The sequence below is a fragment of the Choristoneura fumiferana genome, chromosome 15, assembly GCF_025370935.1.
Source record: "Choristoneura fumiferana chromosome 15, NRCan_CFum_1, whole genome shotgun sequence".
NCBI classification, from domain to species: Eukaryota; Metazoa; Arthropoda; class Insecta; order Lepidoptera; family Tortricidae; genus Choristoneura; species Choristoneura fumiferana.
Window position 1 is genome coordinate 11,696,619 of NC_133486.1, and position 18,621 is coordinate 11,715,239.

The following is an 18,621-nucleotide window of genomic DNA, read 5'->3' on the forward strand; positions in this document are numbered from 1 at the left end:
TAAAAATTTCAATAACTTAACGTTAAATGTTACTAACACTAGACTTTTGTTAATATTATAAGGTAATTAATCACAAAGGCACCATCTGATTTCTAACAAAAATGCACAAAAGTTTTTTCACTATTATTTTTTGAGATATTTATTTTGATCATTTACCATGTCTACTATTTTTGTATATACACAGCATACGCTTAGGTTTAAGGATGAAAATATACGTAAAATACCTTAATTTATTCTGTAGGTAATAACTTTATTAGCATTTCAACTAAAACTTCAGAACATTTTTTTTTCTATGTTATGCAAATAAATCATTCATTCAAATTATAGTACTTATTAGTACCATAAGTAAGAACCTGAAATAACCAAACTCATGCGTCATGGTTGCTATAGCAACTTTAGATATAATTATTGGTCTATATAACGATTAAGAAAATATAATGCACTATTGGTACAACAACATTTATATATTCTATGATCAACTATTCCGGTATCATGGGACTTGTTGTACTTTGTGTACCAAACTATTAATATACTAAGGGGCGTTTCACCATCCATGAATTACTGTTAACTGGTGGTTAGGTGTGATGCCGGTCTCTATTTTGTTTGTTCGAATAGACTCAATAGACGGAGACGGCATCACATTTACCGTCGGTTAACGCTAATCAATGGATGGTGAAACAGCCCCTAACAGTAATATGGTATAATGCCAAATGAAACGTCGTGAGACCTTTGCTGAGATTTAAGGACTGCGCTAAGTGAGATATGGCCGTCTTCAAAATTGACCACCTAGACTGAGAAAAAGCTTGCGGAAAAATGCACTGATTGGTGCAGACGGTGTTGGAGGGCCGCAAGTATTGCGATGAAGGCTTGCCTGGCTCAATGCACTTATTGAAAAGAGACAGAAACGACACCAAGGCCGTTCTGCACCAACATCCGCAGACTTCGCTTGTCAGAGATGTGGACGGACATGTCGCTCTCGCATCGGTCTAGTCAGCACCAAAGACGTTGTGCACAGGCAACACGCCAAAATTCGTCTGGATGGAACAGACGCGTAGCCTGATTGATGGTATAATATAGTGATATAACCTATGTTCGATATAACGTTCAGTGGGGTATGATGTATTACTGGTATATATGCCAAATATCTTTTATTCTAGTGAAAGTATATCTAAAGTTGTTATACTGGTCATGAACACCCTGATGGCCATTCGGTTCCACCATGGAGCCGCAGCTGCAGTTATGAGGCACACAAACATCGCAGCCCAGCGGAAAGCTACTGCCACCCGCAATGAGTCGTTGTCCAAGACTGTTCCCAAATAAGGAACAGGCAACGCCTATAAACCACGTTCCCGCTTTGACTTTTTGATGCCGACTTCAGCCTGGCCAAACCCACCCCAGTGGTTACACCCACAGGCCGTGCTCAGAGTCCCTAGCCCCCTCGTCATCCCAAACTCATTGTATCTGCGGAGCCCCGTGCAGTGACCCCAGTCTCATTCGGCTCGCCAGTGCATCATCCACATACGAAATGTATTGGTAACCTTTATGATATTTAAAATTTAAAAGATAAGGCACCACTCCATGTGCCGATCCGAGGAACGCTGGCAAGCCCACATCCGCCGTACGCCGCAAACCGAGACCACCGTTACATATGGGCAAGGACGCTTGGACCCATTGCTCATCCGCAAGGGACACGTTTCTATACAGTCTCCTTTGCTATCTCTCAACGTGACGTCAAAAGAAAGAAGTTTTACCGACACAACCATTGGAGTGGTTTTCAAATAATAGGTTATTTTAGAAACATTTACATTTCGTAACAGAGTCAAGATGAGATGGGATTAATACTCTTCAAAACGTTCCTTGGGCGAGCAAATAGATGCTTCCTGGTCTCTAGTGCACTAGAAATGGCCTCTTGGAAATAGAAGAACCCAAGAGGTAAAGTCTAGTGTAAAAAGCCTTTGAGACCAGGAAGAAAGACCTTAAAGAAGTTAAAAGAAGGAGAACAGGCGGGTTAAATCTGTCCCATATTTCGCCTTCAGTCCTATACCTCTCAAGGGGAGGGGGGGATAAGAAATCCAAGTCCATGCTTTACGACCTTAGGCTCCTTAGGTGCCATCATCTACGAGTAAATACCAAATATTAAGAGGTGATTTTCGACGACAGTGCTTCATGAATAGTAAGACTGAAGGTAAGCGGTCCAAGCTGATCTCCCTACTTCGCACCCACCTGCGAAAGAATTTGAGAATCGCCGTAGACAAGTTCGAAGAGAATGATAGACCTGGTGTAAAAAAGGTACAGGGTGGGAATGTATTTTTCACTTCGCCGAACAGAACATCCCTCTCGCCAGTATGGACGCGTTCTTGAGATCCTACTTCAAGACGACACAGTCTGGATTTCCGGTTCCGTGACGAAATGTGGATCGTGACCTCAGTGTTCCAAAACCCAGCTGAAAATGAGCTGGTCGAATCCGTCTAAGCCCACGGCTGACCCATTATGGAAGACCTAGTGCCTCGACCACATCCTCCAAGTTTACCGGCAAGGCTTGAATGGACCGATCCGGCTCCCGAGGGAAATTTAACGTGCGGACGCGGGAGGATGCTTCGAACACAAGCGTCTCAAGACCGGAGGTGCTACCGAGTCATCAGGCGAACGGCCCCCCCACACACCGGCCTCATATACTTTGGACTCTATAGTCTTAAGGACAGGATGTGGACCTGGAGGAAGCCTGCCCGTCACTACTAAATTCAATCAAGTCCCATGTTCAAGTTTGGTCTCAGTTTGCGGCGTGTGGAGAATGTGGGCTTGCCAGTTTTCTCGCATCAGCACATGGAGTTATTATAGTGGCCATGTCCTCTTAAAATTAAAAAATTCTCATGAACCCCATCGGGTACCATTCCGTTGTGCATGGTGCACTGGCGAGGTGGACGGCCGACACCTAATAGCGTCGCTGCCTCGGCTCCGCTGATATAACGAGTTTGGGATGACGTGGGGGCTAGAGACGCTCTGGCACTTGTGGGTGGGTGTGCCACTAGGGTGGATTTAGCCAGGCTGAAGTCGGTATCAAAAATCAAAGCGGGGGAGCGTGGCTATGGGCTTTTGCTTGCTCCTTATTTGGAAATACTTCTGGACAACGATCATTGTGGGTAGCAGTAGCTCTCCGCCTGGGCTGTGATGTTTGTGTGCCTCATAAATGCATCTGCGGCTCCATGGTGGAAGCAAATGGCGATCAGGGCTTAAGGGATGATCGGTATAACAAATACATATAATTTCACAATATTATGCTATAAGTATTTAGTAGTATAATTGTAGATATAAATTTAGTTTTCTTTATGAAATCGTTGGAGTTGCAAATTCTAACCTAACCTAGTTTTCAGGCAGTTTCGTTTCTTGATAGGGTCGCAGTTCTAACCTAACCTACTTTTTGGCATAACACATTATTATTATAATAGTATTACGTATTCCAGATTATACCAATAATTCATTATACCACTGAAAGTTATATCTACCAATAATATATCTAAAGTTGTTATACCTAGCCACCGGTACGCACCCTGGCCATTTCACGCGTTGAGTTCTTGTCGGTGTTCAGGAAATTTCCGCGCCACTACGCTCTCTTTGACATACTGAAGAGGGCTTTAATATCCGCCAACATCCTCTGCATTCTGGAGCCTCCGGTCCTCTGTCGAACCGAGAGCAAAAGGCCAGATGGCTTAACTTTAGTGCCATGGCAGAACGGGAAGTGTTTGCTGTCGGACGTTACGTGCGTTAGTACTTTCGCCGCCTCACACCTCAGCTGAATATCCGCGGCAATCCGCGGTGGATTTTGCGGTCAAAAAACGGCACAATTATTCGGCACTATTATTTTGTTCCTCTTGCGTTTGAGGCGATTGTTTACATTCGGGAAGTGGGACGTCGAATTACGAAAGGGGGTCTCACGCTCATGCCCGCGCGGATTCGTTCCCTGGTGCAAAGATTGTCTATCGCCATTAAACGTGGTAATGCGGCTAGTTTGATGGCTACCTTTGCGCCAGGGACAACTCGAGGGGCCTTCTGTACTAAACTTAAGCTATTTATGTAACATTAATAAAAACAAATTAAAACTTCTAACTCTAAATTTCAAATACTTAGGGCCGAACATCATCTTATTCAATGCAAAGTATGCAAACAGAACCGTAGCGATAAAATATAACTACAAAATTTTGAAATAGATTTACTATTGAGGTTGCCTGGGAGAGATCCTTAAAGGGATAAGTCCGCCTTTGTACAAGTATCTCAAAGTTTGTCAATTGTGTTGTATTTCTTTTCTTTTGTACAATTAAGAGTTTACATACATACATACTATTTCTTTTATCCTTTGGCAACATAAAAAGAATTTAAAGTTTTAAGGAATAATAAATCATTATATTATAAATAAAGCTATAAATCTTAAGAAAATATGATGTTTCTATATACCAAACATCGAATTGCAATGATATTTTACTACGTATATATACTAAACACTTTTTTAATACACGATAAAGGTCAAGAGTAATGACTAATTTCACAAATCTATAATATTTCGTGAAGTTTTTTGCTAATCGTGTTTGAATGTATGCTTTTGTATATGTTAAAATGGCTAAAATGCCAAACGTATGTTTAGTTTTTAAGAACAATAGCTAAATTCTTATAAATAATTCTTATCAATACAACCAAACGACTAAAGGTGTATAAAACTCAACTCGGGGAGGGCATAATTACTGAAGTGACAAAGTATTTTCTTTTTTTTTTGCACAAAATACTAAACGTCCAACATTTGCAAACTAGAAAACTGGCAAAAGACTGAACGACAGTAAATCGAAAAATGGCAAAAAGGTAACAGTACTAAAATGAAAATAATGAAAGTGATGCTGCATTAAGTAATTTGCTTCCCAAATTTAAGCGTTTTTTGAAAGACTAAAGCGCCAAAAAAAAGTTAAATTTTGCTCCAATCACTTTGAAACCTAGACAGTTCGATGCAGAAAAATTCGCTGATTCTGGTGATATGCATAACTCATTTAGCCAAAGTGTCGCTTTAGTACTTTTGCCTGCCGAGCGACGATATAAACAATGCACTGGGAGTGCAGTGACTAACGTTTGACACGTGAAATAACACGTGAACACTCAGTTCATTATCAACGCTTCCGCGGGCTGTGTGCTACAATTAATAATACGCAATATTAATAGTCTTACATCTACATCCTTCATATTCAACTTCAAATGACCTTAGTGAGGACAAAATACATAAGAAATAAAGGAACAAGTTTGAAGAAAACGCATTCAGAGTTTTTGCTCCCATCTCTCCCGGTCAAACCTGTTTTTATGGCATACCTTTCACTTTATTTTTGATAAAAGCTGAGAGGAAAAAATTGAGACAACCTGTTATGCGCCCAACAAAACCGATAAGTCTGAATCTTATCTAGAATCAAGATGAGAAACAAATGACCAGAGCTCGCTTTCGCGATTGTTTAGCGTATCGATGATTCGTTTAATTACGCCAAATGAACGAAGGTCGTTGGTAAGTCGCATCGTGGATATATTTTTGCCCAGAGCTCTTGTGACACAAATATCACAACAGATACGACACGTGTGCCGTCAGTTATATATATGTGAGGGACGCCAGATTATTTACTTTATTAATGGCTTTTTAGTAATGTTTCCTAATATATCATACCATCGATAAACAAATCGCATATGAAGTGAAACGTTTTATTTTTTAACACAAATTCCAATAACTTCGTTATTTTAATTTTAAGCACGAACAATTCTATCCCAAGCTTTTTGAATGTCAGTAAATTGAAATTAAGTCATGAACTGAGTAGGTAAGGTATGATCATGGGCCCAAAATAGAAAACAAAAACAAAGGAAAAACCGAGCTGAATTCTCCGAGCTATCCAATTAATTAACAATAATTATCTGAAGAAGGCCGTTCCTAAATGACTTGTTGTTTTTTTCCGCACGAAATATATGTATTCCGTTTTCTTCGAAAACAAACTAGCAATCTGAGTCTTGAAGAAATAGTTAGATATAGATAAATAAAATAATATCAAAAAGTAGGCATGTATGAATTTATCCTCGTTTTTTCAGTTTCATGAATTATTTGTAGGTCAAAAACTGGAGAATAATCAAGATTTAGCAAGACAAAGTAAATTGACCTTAACCCTACAAGTAAGGCCGTAGAATTAATCTGCTTCATTGAAATTCTCTCTTAAAATATCAGTCAACCTTTTTACTTAATTTACCTTCCCGCAATTTCATTTGCATTATATAAAACGAGCGAAACAACGTAAACTCTTATCAAGTAATTAAACAAAACAGACTCTTTATCCATTATGCCTACTAATTTATCTGTCAACATATTATCTATGAAAATAAGGTCATACCGTACCTACGTTTACATTTGGCCGGCTCTATGTGTGCAGAAACCAAGGATTGTATTATATCATAGCTATAACAGGTTTCAGTGACCGCGAGGTAATAGTAAATAGAACTGGAACTGCAGTGCAGAAGGTTCAATGATTCATTGGTGCTCTGATGACCTTCGTCTAATTTTTAAGTGCCATCCCGTACTAGGAAGTGAACTAAAATATTTATATAAGTAACAAAGAATTTGCAGTTAAGATATTCAAATAAGAATCTTATTAGAATTATTGTTTTACCTTTTCTCCTCCCGAACGGTCCACAAAAAGAATTCCCATTTCCAATAATGTTGTCGTTAATGTATTTGATCAGTTTCGCAGCATCCTCTGACTTTTGCTGGGAGCCCCATCGCGAAGGTAGATCCTCCTGCATTGACTCCGATTTTCCTTTTGTTCCCCTAGATTTTTTCAATACACTTGTCATATTATCACATCACACACCTACTTGTAAATGAAAACACACTTGTATCAAATTAACACTTTGTTTACACTCTAAGTGACCACTAGGCAATGTGCCGGCGGATTATTTCGTTCAATAGAATACGATTTTACGCGCGCGTCGCACTCGTCCGTCCTCAGCGTAAATGGCGGGACGAATGAGAATGAGAAGCGAGCGAGACCTTGTTTACTACGTACACTCACGTAGCCCGCTCTACGAATTTATGTGGTACCGCTGGAGCGACGCAAACAATCCGCGCCGGCCGATTCGGTGTTGCCAGTGGGATGGTTATAAATTCTGCTACTGTTTTAGACGTTTTTCTACCAAATGGTAGTTTTAACGGTTTTACTCAACTGACGTTTTTGTGCACCTTGGCCACTCTGATATATTTGCCAACTTTAGTAGATAACACCTACTAGTGCAGTTAAAATTTTCAAAACAATAGATACAATATAATGTGCCTTTATTGAAACATGTGGATTTCAATTTAACTATAACTTAACACAATATTTTTACTGACTTTATTTTTTGTTGACTGTACTTACATTTTCATCCAACCTACATGTGTAGGTACAAATTTCAAGTCAGTCAAACAACTGGAAGTAGATCAAAGTTAACTCGCAAAATTTGATGCAAGCATACAAATGCACGAGGTGAAGTTAAATAAACACTTTTAAAAATCCCACATTTAAACATATCAAAATTATGCCAAAATGATTTTAAACAAAGCACACTGTACTGACAGTATTGTCAATATATCTGAACTTGGCGGCGCACTTCCGCGCCCCAGATAATTTGTTTGATGACAATATACCTCATCGCTAATCCTTATTTACCTACCACAATATCTGGCCACAAACAAAAAGTCATAAACATCGCTGTCATGACAACTCACTGTTTGTTCGTTACGCGCACTTAGCTCTTGATTTTTCTAGAGACCTTTAGTTTTTATATCCCCTGTACATAATTTAATAGCAAGATGATGAAAATGCAGATATCCAACGAACGGGACCGCAAGGAGGCCCAGAACAGAGAGAGACGGCGTCAGTGCGAGCTGGAAAGACGATCGAGGATCTTCAATGCCAGGAACAGGAAGATTGGTGTAAGTTAGGTCTTCTCAGCAGCTTCTATTGTTTTTCACAAGAAGAAAAACACTGAACGTGTTAGAACATTAATCTTATGAAGTAGCTGCCAAGTCAATAATTATAGTAGTCAGTTAAGCGACTTACTATACTACTATCCAGGGGTGCCCAACTTGATTAGACACAAGATCTACTGTTTACTGACGAAACCCTGTACGATCTACCAATTATATATCTACCTTTAAATACTGTATAGATTCAGGCGTTACCGGCGGACCTCCGTCCATGTTAAATACATGGAATATCTGTCTTGCTCCTCCGCCAAGTAGTGAGGCCAAGTCGTGCGAAACAGCTACGTTTGAGTTAGAAAAACGTAATTAACCAACGCAAACGTAACTGAACCCACCACCACAACCATAAACAAAATCCCGGACACGTGTTTCGCTTCTCTCCGAAGCATCATCAGCGGTTGTTGACCCTACGACGCTTGGTTGGTGACTCTTGTTCACTGTTACTTTCTTGTGTTATACAATACAGAGTTATAGTATTATAAAATACAGTACAATACAATACCATCCAGGTGGACCTTCCGTTCTTGGAGCGCCAGGTGATCGAGAAGCGGGCTGAGCGCGAGGAGCAGCGGAAACGGGACGTGGCCTTCGCAGCTCAGATGACCAAAGACAGCAACCTGGCTGTGGTGCTGGAGGCCCGCGAGATGGAGGTAGCGTCATATCCCTATGGTAAAGTGACACCGGGCGCGAATCCAGCCCTCAATAAACCGCATCAATCAAAAAATACTTGTCTGATGAAAACCGCATCAAAATCGGTTCAGCCAAACATACATACATGTACCCTACGGGTCAAACTGAGAACCTCCTTTTTTTGAAGTCGTTTAAAAAAGGTAATCACAGCCACTGGGAAACGGCCAAGTGCGAGTCGAAGTACGAACTCGCTTATGAACAATCATGACTAATTGAACGATTTGAAATTGATTTCCATTTTTTCGCCCATCGGTCTCGATAGAACGTGAAAATCAGTGGTTACATGCCCACAACCCTGGATCCGCCTGTGAGTGACAGTAACAACCTGACAACCAAGAGCCATTGAAAAATCATGATGTATAAGTCATTTTCATCGTCATACCATGATTTATTAGTACCTATTTCCTTTATATATAAATAAACAAGCTTTTACCCGCGGCTTCGCCCGCGTGGAATCCGGTTATCACGCGCTGTTCCCTCGGGAACTGTGCATTTTTCCGGGATGAAAAGTAGCCTATGTCACTCTTTGCCCCATATAAACTATCTCTATGCCAAAAATCACGTGAATCCGTTGCTCCGTTTCGACGTGAAAGACGGACAAACATACAAACACACACACTTTCGCATTTATAATATTAGTATGGATTTCATGAGACACTTTACACCAATTGACCTAGTCCCAAACGAAGCAAGCTTGTACTATGGATACTAGGCAACGGATAAACATACATACATACTTAAGAGTCCACCCACGCCAAACTGCGCGAGCGGTTTTGTACTCACCCCGCGACCCCCTGAGATAGATCGCGTGCAACCGCGATTTGTTCGTAGGCGTTATCTGACAGCGACGCGTTTTCGCGCGCAGCGCGGCGAAATACGGTACCTACCGCTAAAGTTTATCAGAAATGTCAAAACGATCGTTTGTTATGGAGTTTGTATTGAATACGTCATATACTGACTGCTATGACAAGGCTATGACGTTACAATTTCCCACGTTCAAACTGATTCAATTTTATGTACTTAGGTACTTAGATAATTCGTTTTATTAACTTGAAAATCGCCGAAATTACGAAAAATGTGAAAATTCGGTTATTATGAGTATTTTTAAAGCTGCATTCCAATACAATACAATGACTCTTTATTGTACTCCGGTCTGAGTGGAGAGCCTTGGGAGAGGCCTATTATGTCCAGCAGTGGACGTCTTTCGGGTGACACAATACTAAAGTTCACCTAACTTTTATTTTCTTAGGTACACTTTAATTTAACTATGGCCTATGAAATACACCTACATTTCTAAAAGTGAATTAGTAATTTCTTGCTAGAGAAATACCTATATCAAAATATTAAAAATTAAGCAAGATATATTTCTCAAAATGTAGACAAAACTGAAGATAACTTATAATACCTATACTCATTTAGGTAGGTATACACTAAATATGGATCCATTTGCAGATAGGTATCGATTTTTTATTTGAAAACCAAAAACCTCATTTGCTTCGTACAGTCGGATAAAACATTCAAAGGACATAACATTGCCTGGCGGGCAATTTTTTCAATCACAAGTGGACATTATATTGAGTAAAATTACCCACGTTTATAAATTTATAAAGCACTTACGTTTACAAACTTAAATTTTAATAAACACAAAATAAACATTGTACTTTGCTCTGATAACTGTTATTTTATATGTTTTATGTACAATAGAGAGTTATATAAGCCCTTTATTGAACAAAAAATACTCATTCGTGACAATCGATTTTATAAGAAAATGGCCCTAAGGCAAAGTTGACGGTTTTTTGCCCAAAATTCAGAACCAACATAAAAAATACAACCGAATTGATAACCTCCTCCTTTTTTCTGAAGTCAGTTAAGCTCAGGCTTCTAATAGACTCTCGTTAATAATCCCCTTTTTACAGCCCTTAATGCACAATGTACTTTTGTGTCAATATTAGTTCCAATTCCAAATATTACCCGCTATGATCCTGTTACAACAAGGCCATAGTCGGTAGGAAAATACAAACTGAAATATAGATGCACAGAAAAACCAGAAAAAGAGACCAGCATCCTCAGCATGGCAGAGGTGTCAAACTCTAGATTTATCTCGCCTGCTTGCCTAAATATCAAAAATTTCCAGGCGTTACTCCAAACAGGGGACAGGGGGTCCTGTCAAAAATCAGCAATTTGTATTCAATCAGTGTTCTATCAATGTCGTATGTATACAAACACCTCTATATTATGTTTGAGTTTTCTAATAATTTTATCATATTTATGATTTAAACGCTAATAACCAATAACAAATTATAACAACAACAGTTTGTATATGACACTAAAACACCGATTGAATACAGAACTAGGCCACGTATGTCCTTATTTTTAATAGGAAGTACCACCTACAAAACTTTGATATTTCGGCAAGTAGTAGGTCAATGTATGGTTAATTCTTAGAAAAAGGTTAGAGGTGTCACTACTTCAAAACCAAATAAAAGAAATGCGTCTTTTTATTTGGTATTTTTTTTAAATTTATATGATTTTTGAGTGGCGATGTAAATCTATATAAAGAACAACTTTAAATTTGAAACAAATCGCTTGATTACATACTGATAATAAATACATTAAAAAACAAAAGTCAAGAACTGACACAAGTAGGATATTCATACTCAACATAAATATTCTTGGAGATACGAGTACTCGCAGAAAAAACTGTACCCATTTGATAAAAGGGGCGGCTTACTAGAAAAACCAAACTATGAACTGTTACCTAACGACTAAATGCAATCACTTTGTCTGAATTAATAAATTATTTACTATTTTAATTGTACTTTAGATTTATAAAACTGGAGTTCCAAGAGTGGAGAAATTACGTATAAAGAAAGAAAGAAGGATATTTTATTAACACTAATACAAAAAGCACAAAGTGCAGTATTTGAACCTGTAAGTGAGAACTTTTTCTACTATTATAACGCATGTGGGCAATGTTGTCTAAATAACTTTGCCCGTTATAAAATTCAATCAATAAGTTACTTTGCCCAACGATTAATAAAGTAAATATTTGTTTTATATAAGTCATGTTATTTAGTGGGTGTCTCAAAATAATGTAGGTACTTACTGTACTAAAATAGTGCTTGTGTAGTGTAGATGTATCATCATCTGGTTCAGAGACCTCAGTGCGTTTTTTACTGTAGAACATGTTAATCCAGGGTATTTATTACCTGTATGGCAAATTTCATGCAAATCCGTTCAGTAGTTTCTACGTGAAAGAGTAACAAACATCCATCCATCGCCATACTTAAAAAAAATGTTTAGAATTTTTTTTGTAGAGAATTTTATGTAGATTACTTATGTTTTAGAACATTTTTTGCTGTGGTTTACCAGTTATTTACGAAAAACTAAATGGGACTTTTACACAAACTCCTCCCCACCCGTTAGCTCTACCCCACCCATCAGTACCTACTTTTAGTATGTGGTCTTAAACACCATCCCCTACAACTATGCCAAAATTGACTTATACGCGAGATTTCCCCGGAGAGGCAGTTTTTGGTCTTCGTTGGGTAGGCTATATACTCGTACCAGACACGTATTAAGTTTGAACACATGTCCTATATTCCTACTATGGTAGTTATCAGTTTATAAGTAATAGACAAAATATGGAGCCAATAAAACTATTTAGACTACTAACCAATTTTCTGTACTTACCTAATTCTTGTAATAAACAACACACTTACTTTACAACTTCTGACATCTTCTGACATGTTGTCTGTCATTGTACGAGTATGAGGGCTTCTTGTTTTTTTTGTGCGTTATTTAATTTATTTCTCGGTGTTGACTATCCTAAAACACCTTAAATACCCAAAATACAGTGATAACGTAATTTAATAATAATTTCCTTACTCATAGATTGAGTGTTATGAAAGAAGTGTAAATGTAAAAGTTTTTTTTCGTAAATGAATTTTGTGGAGAAAAGCGACGCAGGTCAATCAGGCAGAGCACCTAAGCGCTCACTGTTTCTCTGCGTTGAAGTGACAGAGAAGCAATAATTATGTCGTCGGCGTGGCGTAAGTCTTTGCTCATCAAAAATTTGGAAATAAATAAATGCAAAGAAATTACGATTTAGATTTAAGAAATAACACGACAGATATTATTATTACGTTTTGTTTGTAAATCAGACTTAGTAATTTGATTATAGTGTCTTTATAAATAACGGAGTATTTTTGGTTTCTAAATCAAAGTAAGAGCTCACTTTGGCAATAAAATCTATCGAGCCAAATTAGTTTAATCGTGTTTTGAAAGCAACGACTAACTCAGGAATACGATCAAGATTATCGTAATATTTTTTTATTGCCACGAAGTACACCAATTTTATACCACGTCTGTTTAAAAATAGCAGTGACTGGCGTAGGTCGCCTAAGACCCAAGAACAAAGATTCGTATTATTCATACAAAAATCTGCCTCGGCCGGGAATCGAGCCCGGAACCTCAAGCTTCGAAGTCAGGTTCCCTCTAAAACTGTAAATATTTCAGGATTTATTTCAGGGCCATCGTGTAAAATCCTGAAATATTTACAGTTTCAGAAATATTAAACAGTTGGGAAATGAAAAGTTGCGAAATGAAACAGGTTGCCAAACGTTATTCGCCGAAACATTATAAACCCTCATTACCACCTCATCCAGGAACGTCGTCGCATCGACTTGGAGATCGACAACTACCGTCAGCAGTACCAGAGGCCCGAGGACCGAAGGGAGTTCGACCTGAACGACCCAGACGTGCTAAAAAAGCAGCTGCCTCCACGAGCAAGCGACGGCGAACCTGTCGGCATGTCCAGTGCCCAAAAGTTCGTATTATTAACCCTCTCATTGGTAATAGGCAAAATAGTTGCCGGTCGTGTTTTCTAAGTTACCCGCGAATAAGTCATTACTCATACTCTTAGCTCCATGAGCAGGGGTCGGACAAAAAGTGCCGATGACGTCAAACCACTTATAGAATGATTTCAAATAGTATTTTTGATTTTCATAAACAATTATCACTTATCATTTATCAACCTCTTTATTAAAAGATATGAAATTTATTTTATTCACTGTTTTCCTTTGATTTATTCACGATTATTTTGTTACTTCATTAATGCTACTTTGTTACTACATGTCACACGGAAGTTTAAATAAAAACATCATCTTGTGTGCAAGATTACGTCATTTTTACGTTATCCGCACTTTTTGTCCGACCCCTGTCCATGAGGCTCCATCTATCGTTCCCTGCCCGTGAAAGGGTTTAGTTTCTGTGGCTAGGACTAATCGAGGACTGGGTGGACCGTGGACCTGCTCCTCGGCTGTGCGTTAGATCTTTTGTAGTGGAAATTTCTTAAACTTATACCTTACTTACAAATTATGTAATTTAATTTAACACGTTTGAAGTTCAATGTCCCATATAATAAGGAACACTAAACTACTTCCAGAAGTCCATGCCCTATCAAAATGTATGAAGTAAAACTAAACTAGCTAAATATTGCTTAGGTTTGAAGGCGAGGACCTGGAGTATGAAGAGCGGAAGAAAATAATGGCGGCACAGAAGAACGCGTGGCTGGAGCAGCAAGTCCAAGAGCGGAAGTCCGCTGAGGAAGAGCGGAAGAAGGCAGAAGCTGCTTATATGGTATAGCGGCTCTTGTTTTACTTCTGCGGTTCATTATTAGATGTAATTATCATAATTCCTGTAGGTATATTTAGTACCCAGCACACGTCAAAGCAAACGCCATAAAAGTGTTGGACATTTTTGCGCACACGTCATACAAATATGACACAAGTATACCTGCATAAAAATGTGCAAGTTACAGTGTGCAGTCTAATTAATAACTTTCGACGTCTCTTAGAGAAATTTAACTTCCTACAAACGAAAACATTTTAGAATTTGTAGCATTTTTTGTTTTAATAGCCAATTTTAAATTTTATTTAGATGGCGATTAAGGCTCGTGATGCGCGGCTAGTGAGCTCGACAAGATGGAACGCGAGTGCCGCTATAGACTTGGCCAGGCCAACCTGAGATACAATGAAGCTTTGGTAAGAAAAGAAGAGAGTAGTTGCCCATTTCCTGTTACTTACTTAAATGAGAGCATGTGTACAGTCAGTGTGCCATATGTGGCACGCCACGAAATTTTTTTGCAAGACTAGTCCACGATGTATATGGGATATTCAGCAAACATAAGCATTGTAAATTGTCAAGACTAGTCGTTATCGACCAATGCGCCAAGACAGCAACGATGCTCCGCACTCTGGTGCGGAGTTCAAAAAGTTGGACAGTAGTTAAACTTTGCATTACATGGGTGTTCTACATGTGAAACATTTTTTTTCCAGTCAACCGTTTTGTATGGTTAACGGTTAATCAAAAAACGATAAGTATATTTAAGGTTCACCATAACTTACCTTGTTCTTGGAATATCCCATAGGCTGCGGAGCGAAAGCAGTTGGAACAAGTTCTCAAGGAACAAGAAGAAGCTGACAACACTGCCGAGATGTACAACAATCTGACATCCGACATGCTCACTGAGAATCCTGACGTCGCCAAGAGTGCACTCGGAAAGGACAGGTATTTATTTTTTCCACATTTTTTCACATTATTCATACATCGGATAATTCATATGTAATACATGTACCACATGTGGCACATAGAATATGTGTAGCTGTTCGCGTGAATAACAATAAAAAATTGTTACAGGGCTATCGGTTTTATGTACAAAGGAATGAACCCAGAGGAGCTGAAGAAGTTCTACGCTGCACAAAAAGATCAGATGGCTGCTGCCAAGGTACCTTCTATTCTATCACATTTTCTTGAAAGTCGTTTTAATTAATTGGGAAGTTGATGTGATACTTGTGACTGAACTGAACCCACGTTGAGCAACTGGGGTAGTATATTTTGTCTCAGCTTCAATTAGTAACAGGTCGTGGGGGACAATTAAAAATGGTTTGTCTTAAGCTTACATTTTGTTCCAGGCTAAACGCGAGGCTGAGGAGAAGATGGAGGCAGAGTGGCAGGCATTGGCCAAGTCCATACAACGGGACGTAGCACGGCAGGACATCGCAGATCAAAGAAAGAGGAGGTGAATAAGCTGTACACGCTAATTTAACTAGACTGACTGATCTAATCGAATATTACCTACCTTCCTAAATGTAGTGGAGAGACTGGTTCGCATGAACATCGCAATTTTTACATGGTACGACTAACTTGACTGAAGAATTAATCTGAAGCTACGTAATCGCTATGTATAACCTAGTAAATTTTATTGTTTTGTCCTTTTAGAAACGTATCTTTTAAATGTTTACAACTGTTATGCTTACAAATTAGCTATTGTAACGTTTTAATTCACAGAGAGATCGCTCGGCAGCTGATGGAAGAAAACCAACTAATGGCTCTGCAACAGAAAGAAAAGGAGAAATACTACCGCGAAGTCGTCTACAACAACACTCCCACTGACCTTTATTACTCACAGTTCAATACCACAACTAGATAAATTTGTAGGCCATTTAATAGACACGAGGAAATATGTCTTGGTATTGCTTCAAAGTTCTAAGAAATGTTACTTTTTTGACAATTCCATCGTAATATAATCGAATATACTGTTATCCTGTTCCTTTTGCTGGATAAACATCTTTTAAACGACTTGTTATGGCCTCCTTTTAAACTTAATTGAGGCATATGTCAATAATTTAGTAGGTACAAACGGGTTCGAAGCTTTAGCTCCTTAAATTAGGTGTGAACCTATGTCTTTACCCCTCTTACCCTTCGTCCACCCTTCCAAAACTACCTGGGGTAAGTTCACTAGGTAACAACATAGTATGGACAATATAAGAGCAGAAAAAAAATTGAAGGATAAAGTGTAACAAAAAGAAGTAACCCGGTCAATATAGACATTTCAAATTGCAAAAATTCCGACAAAGCTAAATTTTGGTGGAGGCCTTGGGTACACCGTTAGGAATAAAGTGTCCAAAGTCCCAATTGATTCCATGTGTGCAAAAAAAGTTATTTGGGGTCAAAGGTCAAAATTTGAAAAAAAAAACAGGCTTGGTATAAGGAAAAAAAGTATAACGACCATTTTTGTAGATAATTTTAAGATCTATAGTTTTTGTTTAGGCTTTTTTCCGATAAAACGTACCATTTTCGAAAAAAAACCTCTTATTTTGAAGTTTGACCCCGAATAACTTTTTAGCACACATGGGATCAATGGGTGGGTACTTTTGACACTTTATTCCTAATGGTGTCGTGTACCCAAGTTCTCCACCAAAATTTAGCTTTGTCGGAATTTTTGTAATTTGACCACTACTTTTATGTCTAAACTAGCTTTCGCTCGGGGTTTCGCCCGCGTGGAATTCGGTTATCGCGCGTTGTCCCCTCGGGAACTGTGCATTTTTCCGGGATAAAATGTAGGCTATGTCACTCTCTGGCCCATAAACTATCTCTATACCAATAATCACGTCGATCCGTTGCTCCGTTTCGACGTGAAAGACGGACAAACATACAAACACACACACTTTCGCATTTATAATATTAAGTATGGATTGTCCGGATTAAAGAATAAGTTGACCTGAAGACATATCTTCTCGTATCTATGTTCCGTTTTATACACCTGGTAGAATAGTATTTTAAGGTACGTATAGTCAGCGTCAAATATAGGGAAGCGGCCAAGGTCCTCAAATATACAAGAACTTGTCTCTAATCTTACGAGTTTTAGAGCGTGTTCAGATATATTTTTGATCCCCTTGGCCTGTCTCAGTTACGCTGCATTAGGTATAAACATTTCAATTTTTTATGCTCCTATGATAATAATAGCACATTACAGACGAAATAGAAATTAGGTGTTGCATGGCTTAAAGTGTTATGTAACGTTTTCGTTGATATAAATTCACATGTAAACTTGTCAAATACAATATTGACTGTATTAAGCGGTATCAAACTATTTAATAATAATAACATTAGCTTAAAATTAATGTTTAAAGTAGGTCTTGAAGTGAGTTTTTTTTTAAAGAAAACTGCTAAAACTAAGTTGCTGAGTAGCTTAAAATAAAATACTCGAAATGCTCAAATATAAAGCTTTTCAAAACGAAAGCAGTAGGATCGAATGTAACAAGTAACCTAACCCGTTCACAGTCCGTGTGCCACATATGGTACAATACATGATGTTCGATATTAACGTATTTTTAGGGGGTTAAGCAGTAATAGGACCATTTCTTATGGGGGAAAGTAGGTAAACTGATTGCATATTAAAGAATTGTTGCGTGCAATCAATAAAATTTACGTAACAAAAAATATTATTTAAAAGACAATAGACACGCACAATTTACGAACAGTAAACCTTTAGTACGGCCACGAGCGTTAATTTGGGACCTGTGAAAAAATCCTTTGATTGTCATATAAAATGACAGATATAATATAACCATTTTATGTACCAAATTAACGCACGTGACTGTACTAAGTATCTCACTTTCATACGAAATTTTCCTATCAATGACCTCGTGTGAAAATATACAATTAAGCGTCATTTATAACTGCGAATATTTTAAAGTAGTTGAATTTGAAACAAATTAATGTACTATCAGCCAAATAATGTGGTCGACTCTTAAGTTGATTATCGTTTGCATGTCATAAAACAAATAAAAAAAAATTGAAAAAAAAACAATAATAATAAATGACGTATTGTGCAACAAAAAATCATAATTTACATTCATATGTCAATAAGACGTGTCTGTCAACTTGAAAGCTCGACTTTAGCGACAATAATTTGATAGGAAGTTGTTTAAAAATTATAGACTACTTATTTGGCTGACTGTACGCGAGTAGTCAGTTATAAAATGCTGATGATAGTGATTTTAGTGGATTATAAATAGCATCAATCACTGAAATTCGATTTTGTTCAGGTTTTTATTAATTGC

General features: G+C 38.1%; 2 protein-coding genes across 3 annotated transcripts in view; one reads left to right on the forward strand and one right to left on the reverse strand.

Annotated features, from left to right (window-relative positions):
• LOC141435686 (uncharacterized) overlaps positions 1-7,097 on the reverse strand; it is a 124,308-nt gene extending 117,211 nt beyond the window's left edge. For both annotated transcript variants that reach the window (XM_074098431.1, XM_074098430.1), the window contains exon 1: positions 6,672-7,097. In XM_074098431.1, coding sequence (XP_073954532.1) covers positions 6,672-6,855 — 184 coding nt within the window. In that variant the 5' untranslated portion in view covers positions 6,856-7,097. The remainder of the gene's footprint in view (positions 1-6,671) is intronic.
• Positions 7,098-7,739: 642 nt separating this feature from the next.
• LOC141435859 (RIB43A-like with coiled-coils protein 2) lies at positions 7,740-18,535 on the forward strand. The gene is given in 10 exon segments (XM_074098683.1): positions 7,740-7,972; positions 8,533-8,673; positions 13,381-13,541; positions 14,218-14,353; positions 14,654-14,678; positions 14,681-14,757; positions 15,144-15,283; positions 15,413-15,500; positions 15,688-15,794; positions 16,064-18,535. Coding segments are annotated over 10 exon segments (1,140 nt in total). The 5' UTR covers positions 7,740-7,849; the 3' UTR covers positions 16,206-18,535.
• Positions 18,536-18,621: the final 86 nt, after the last annotated feature.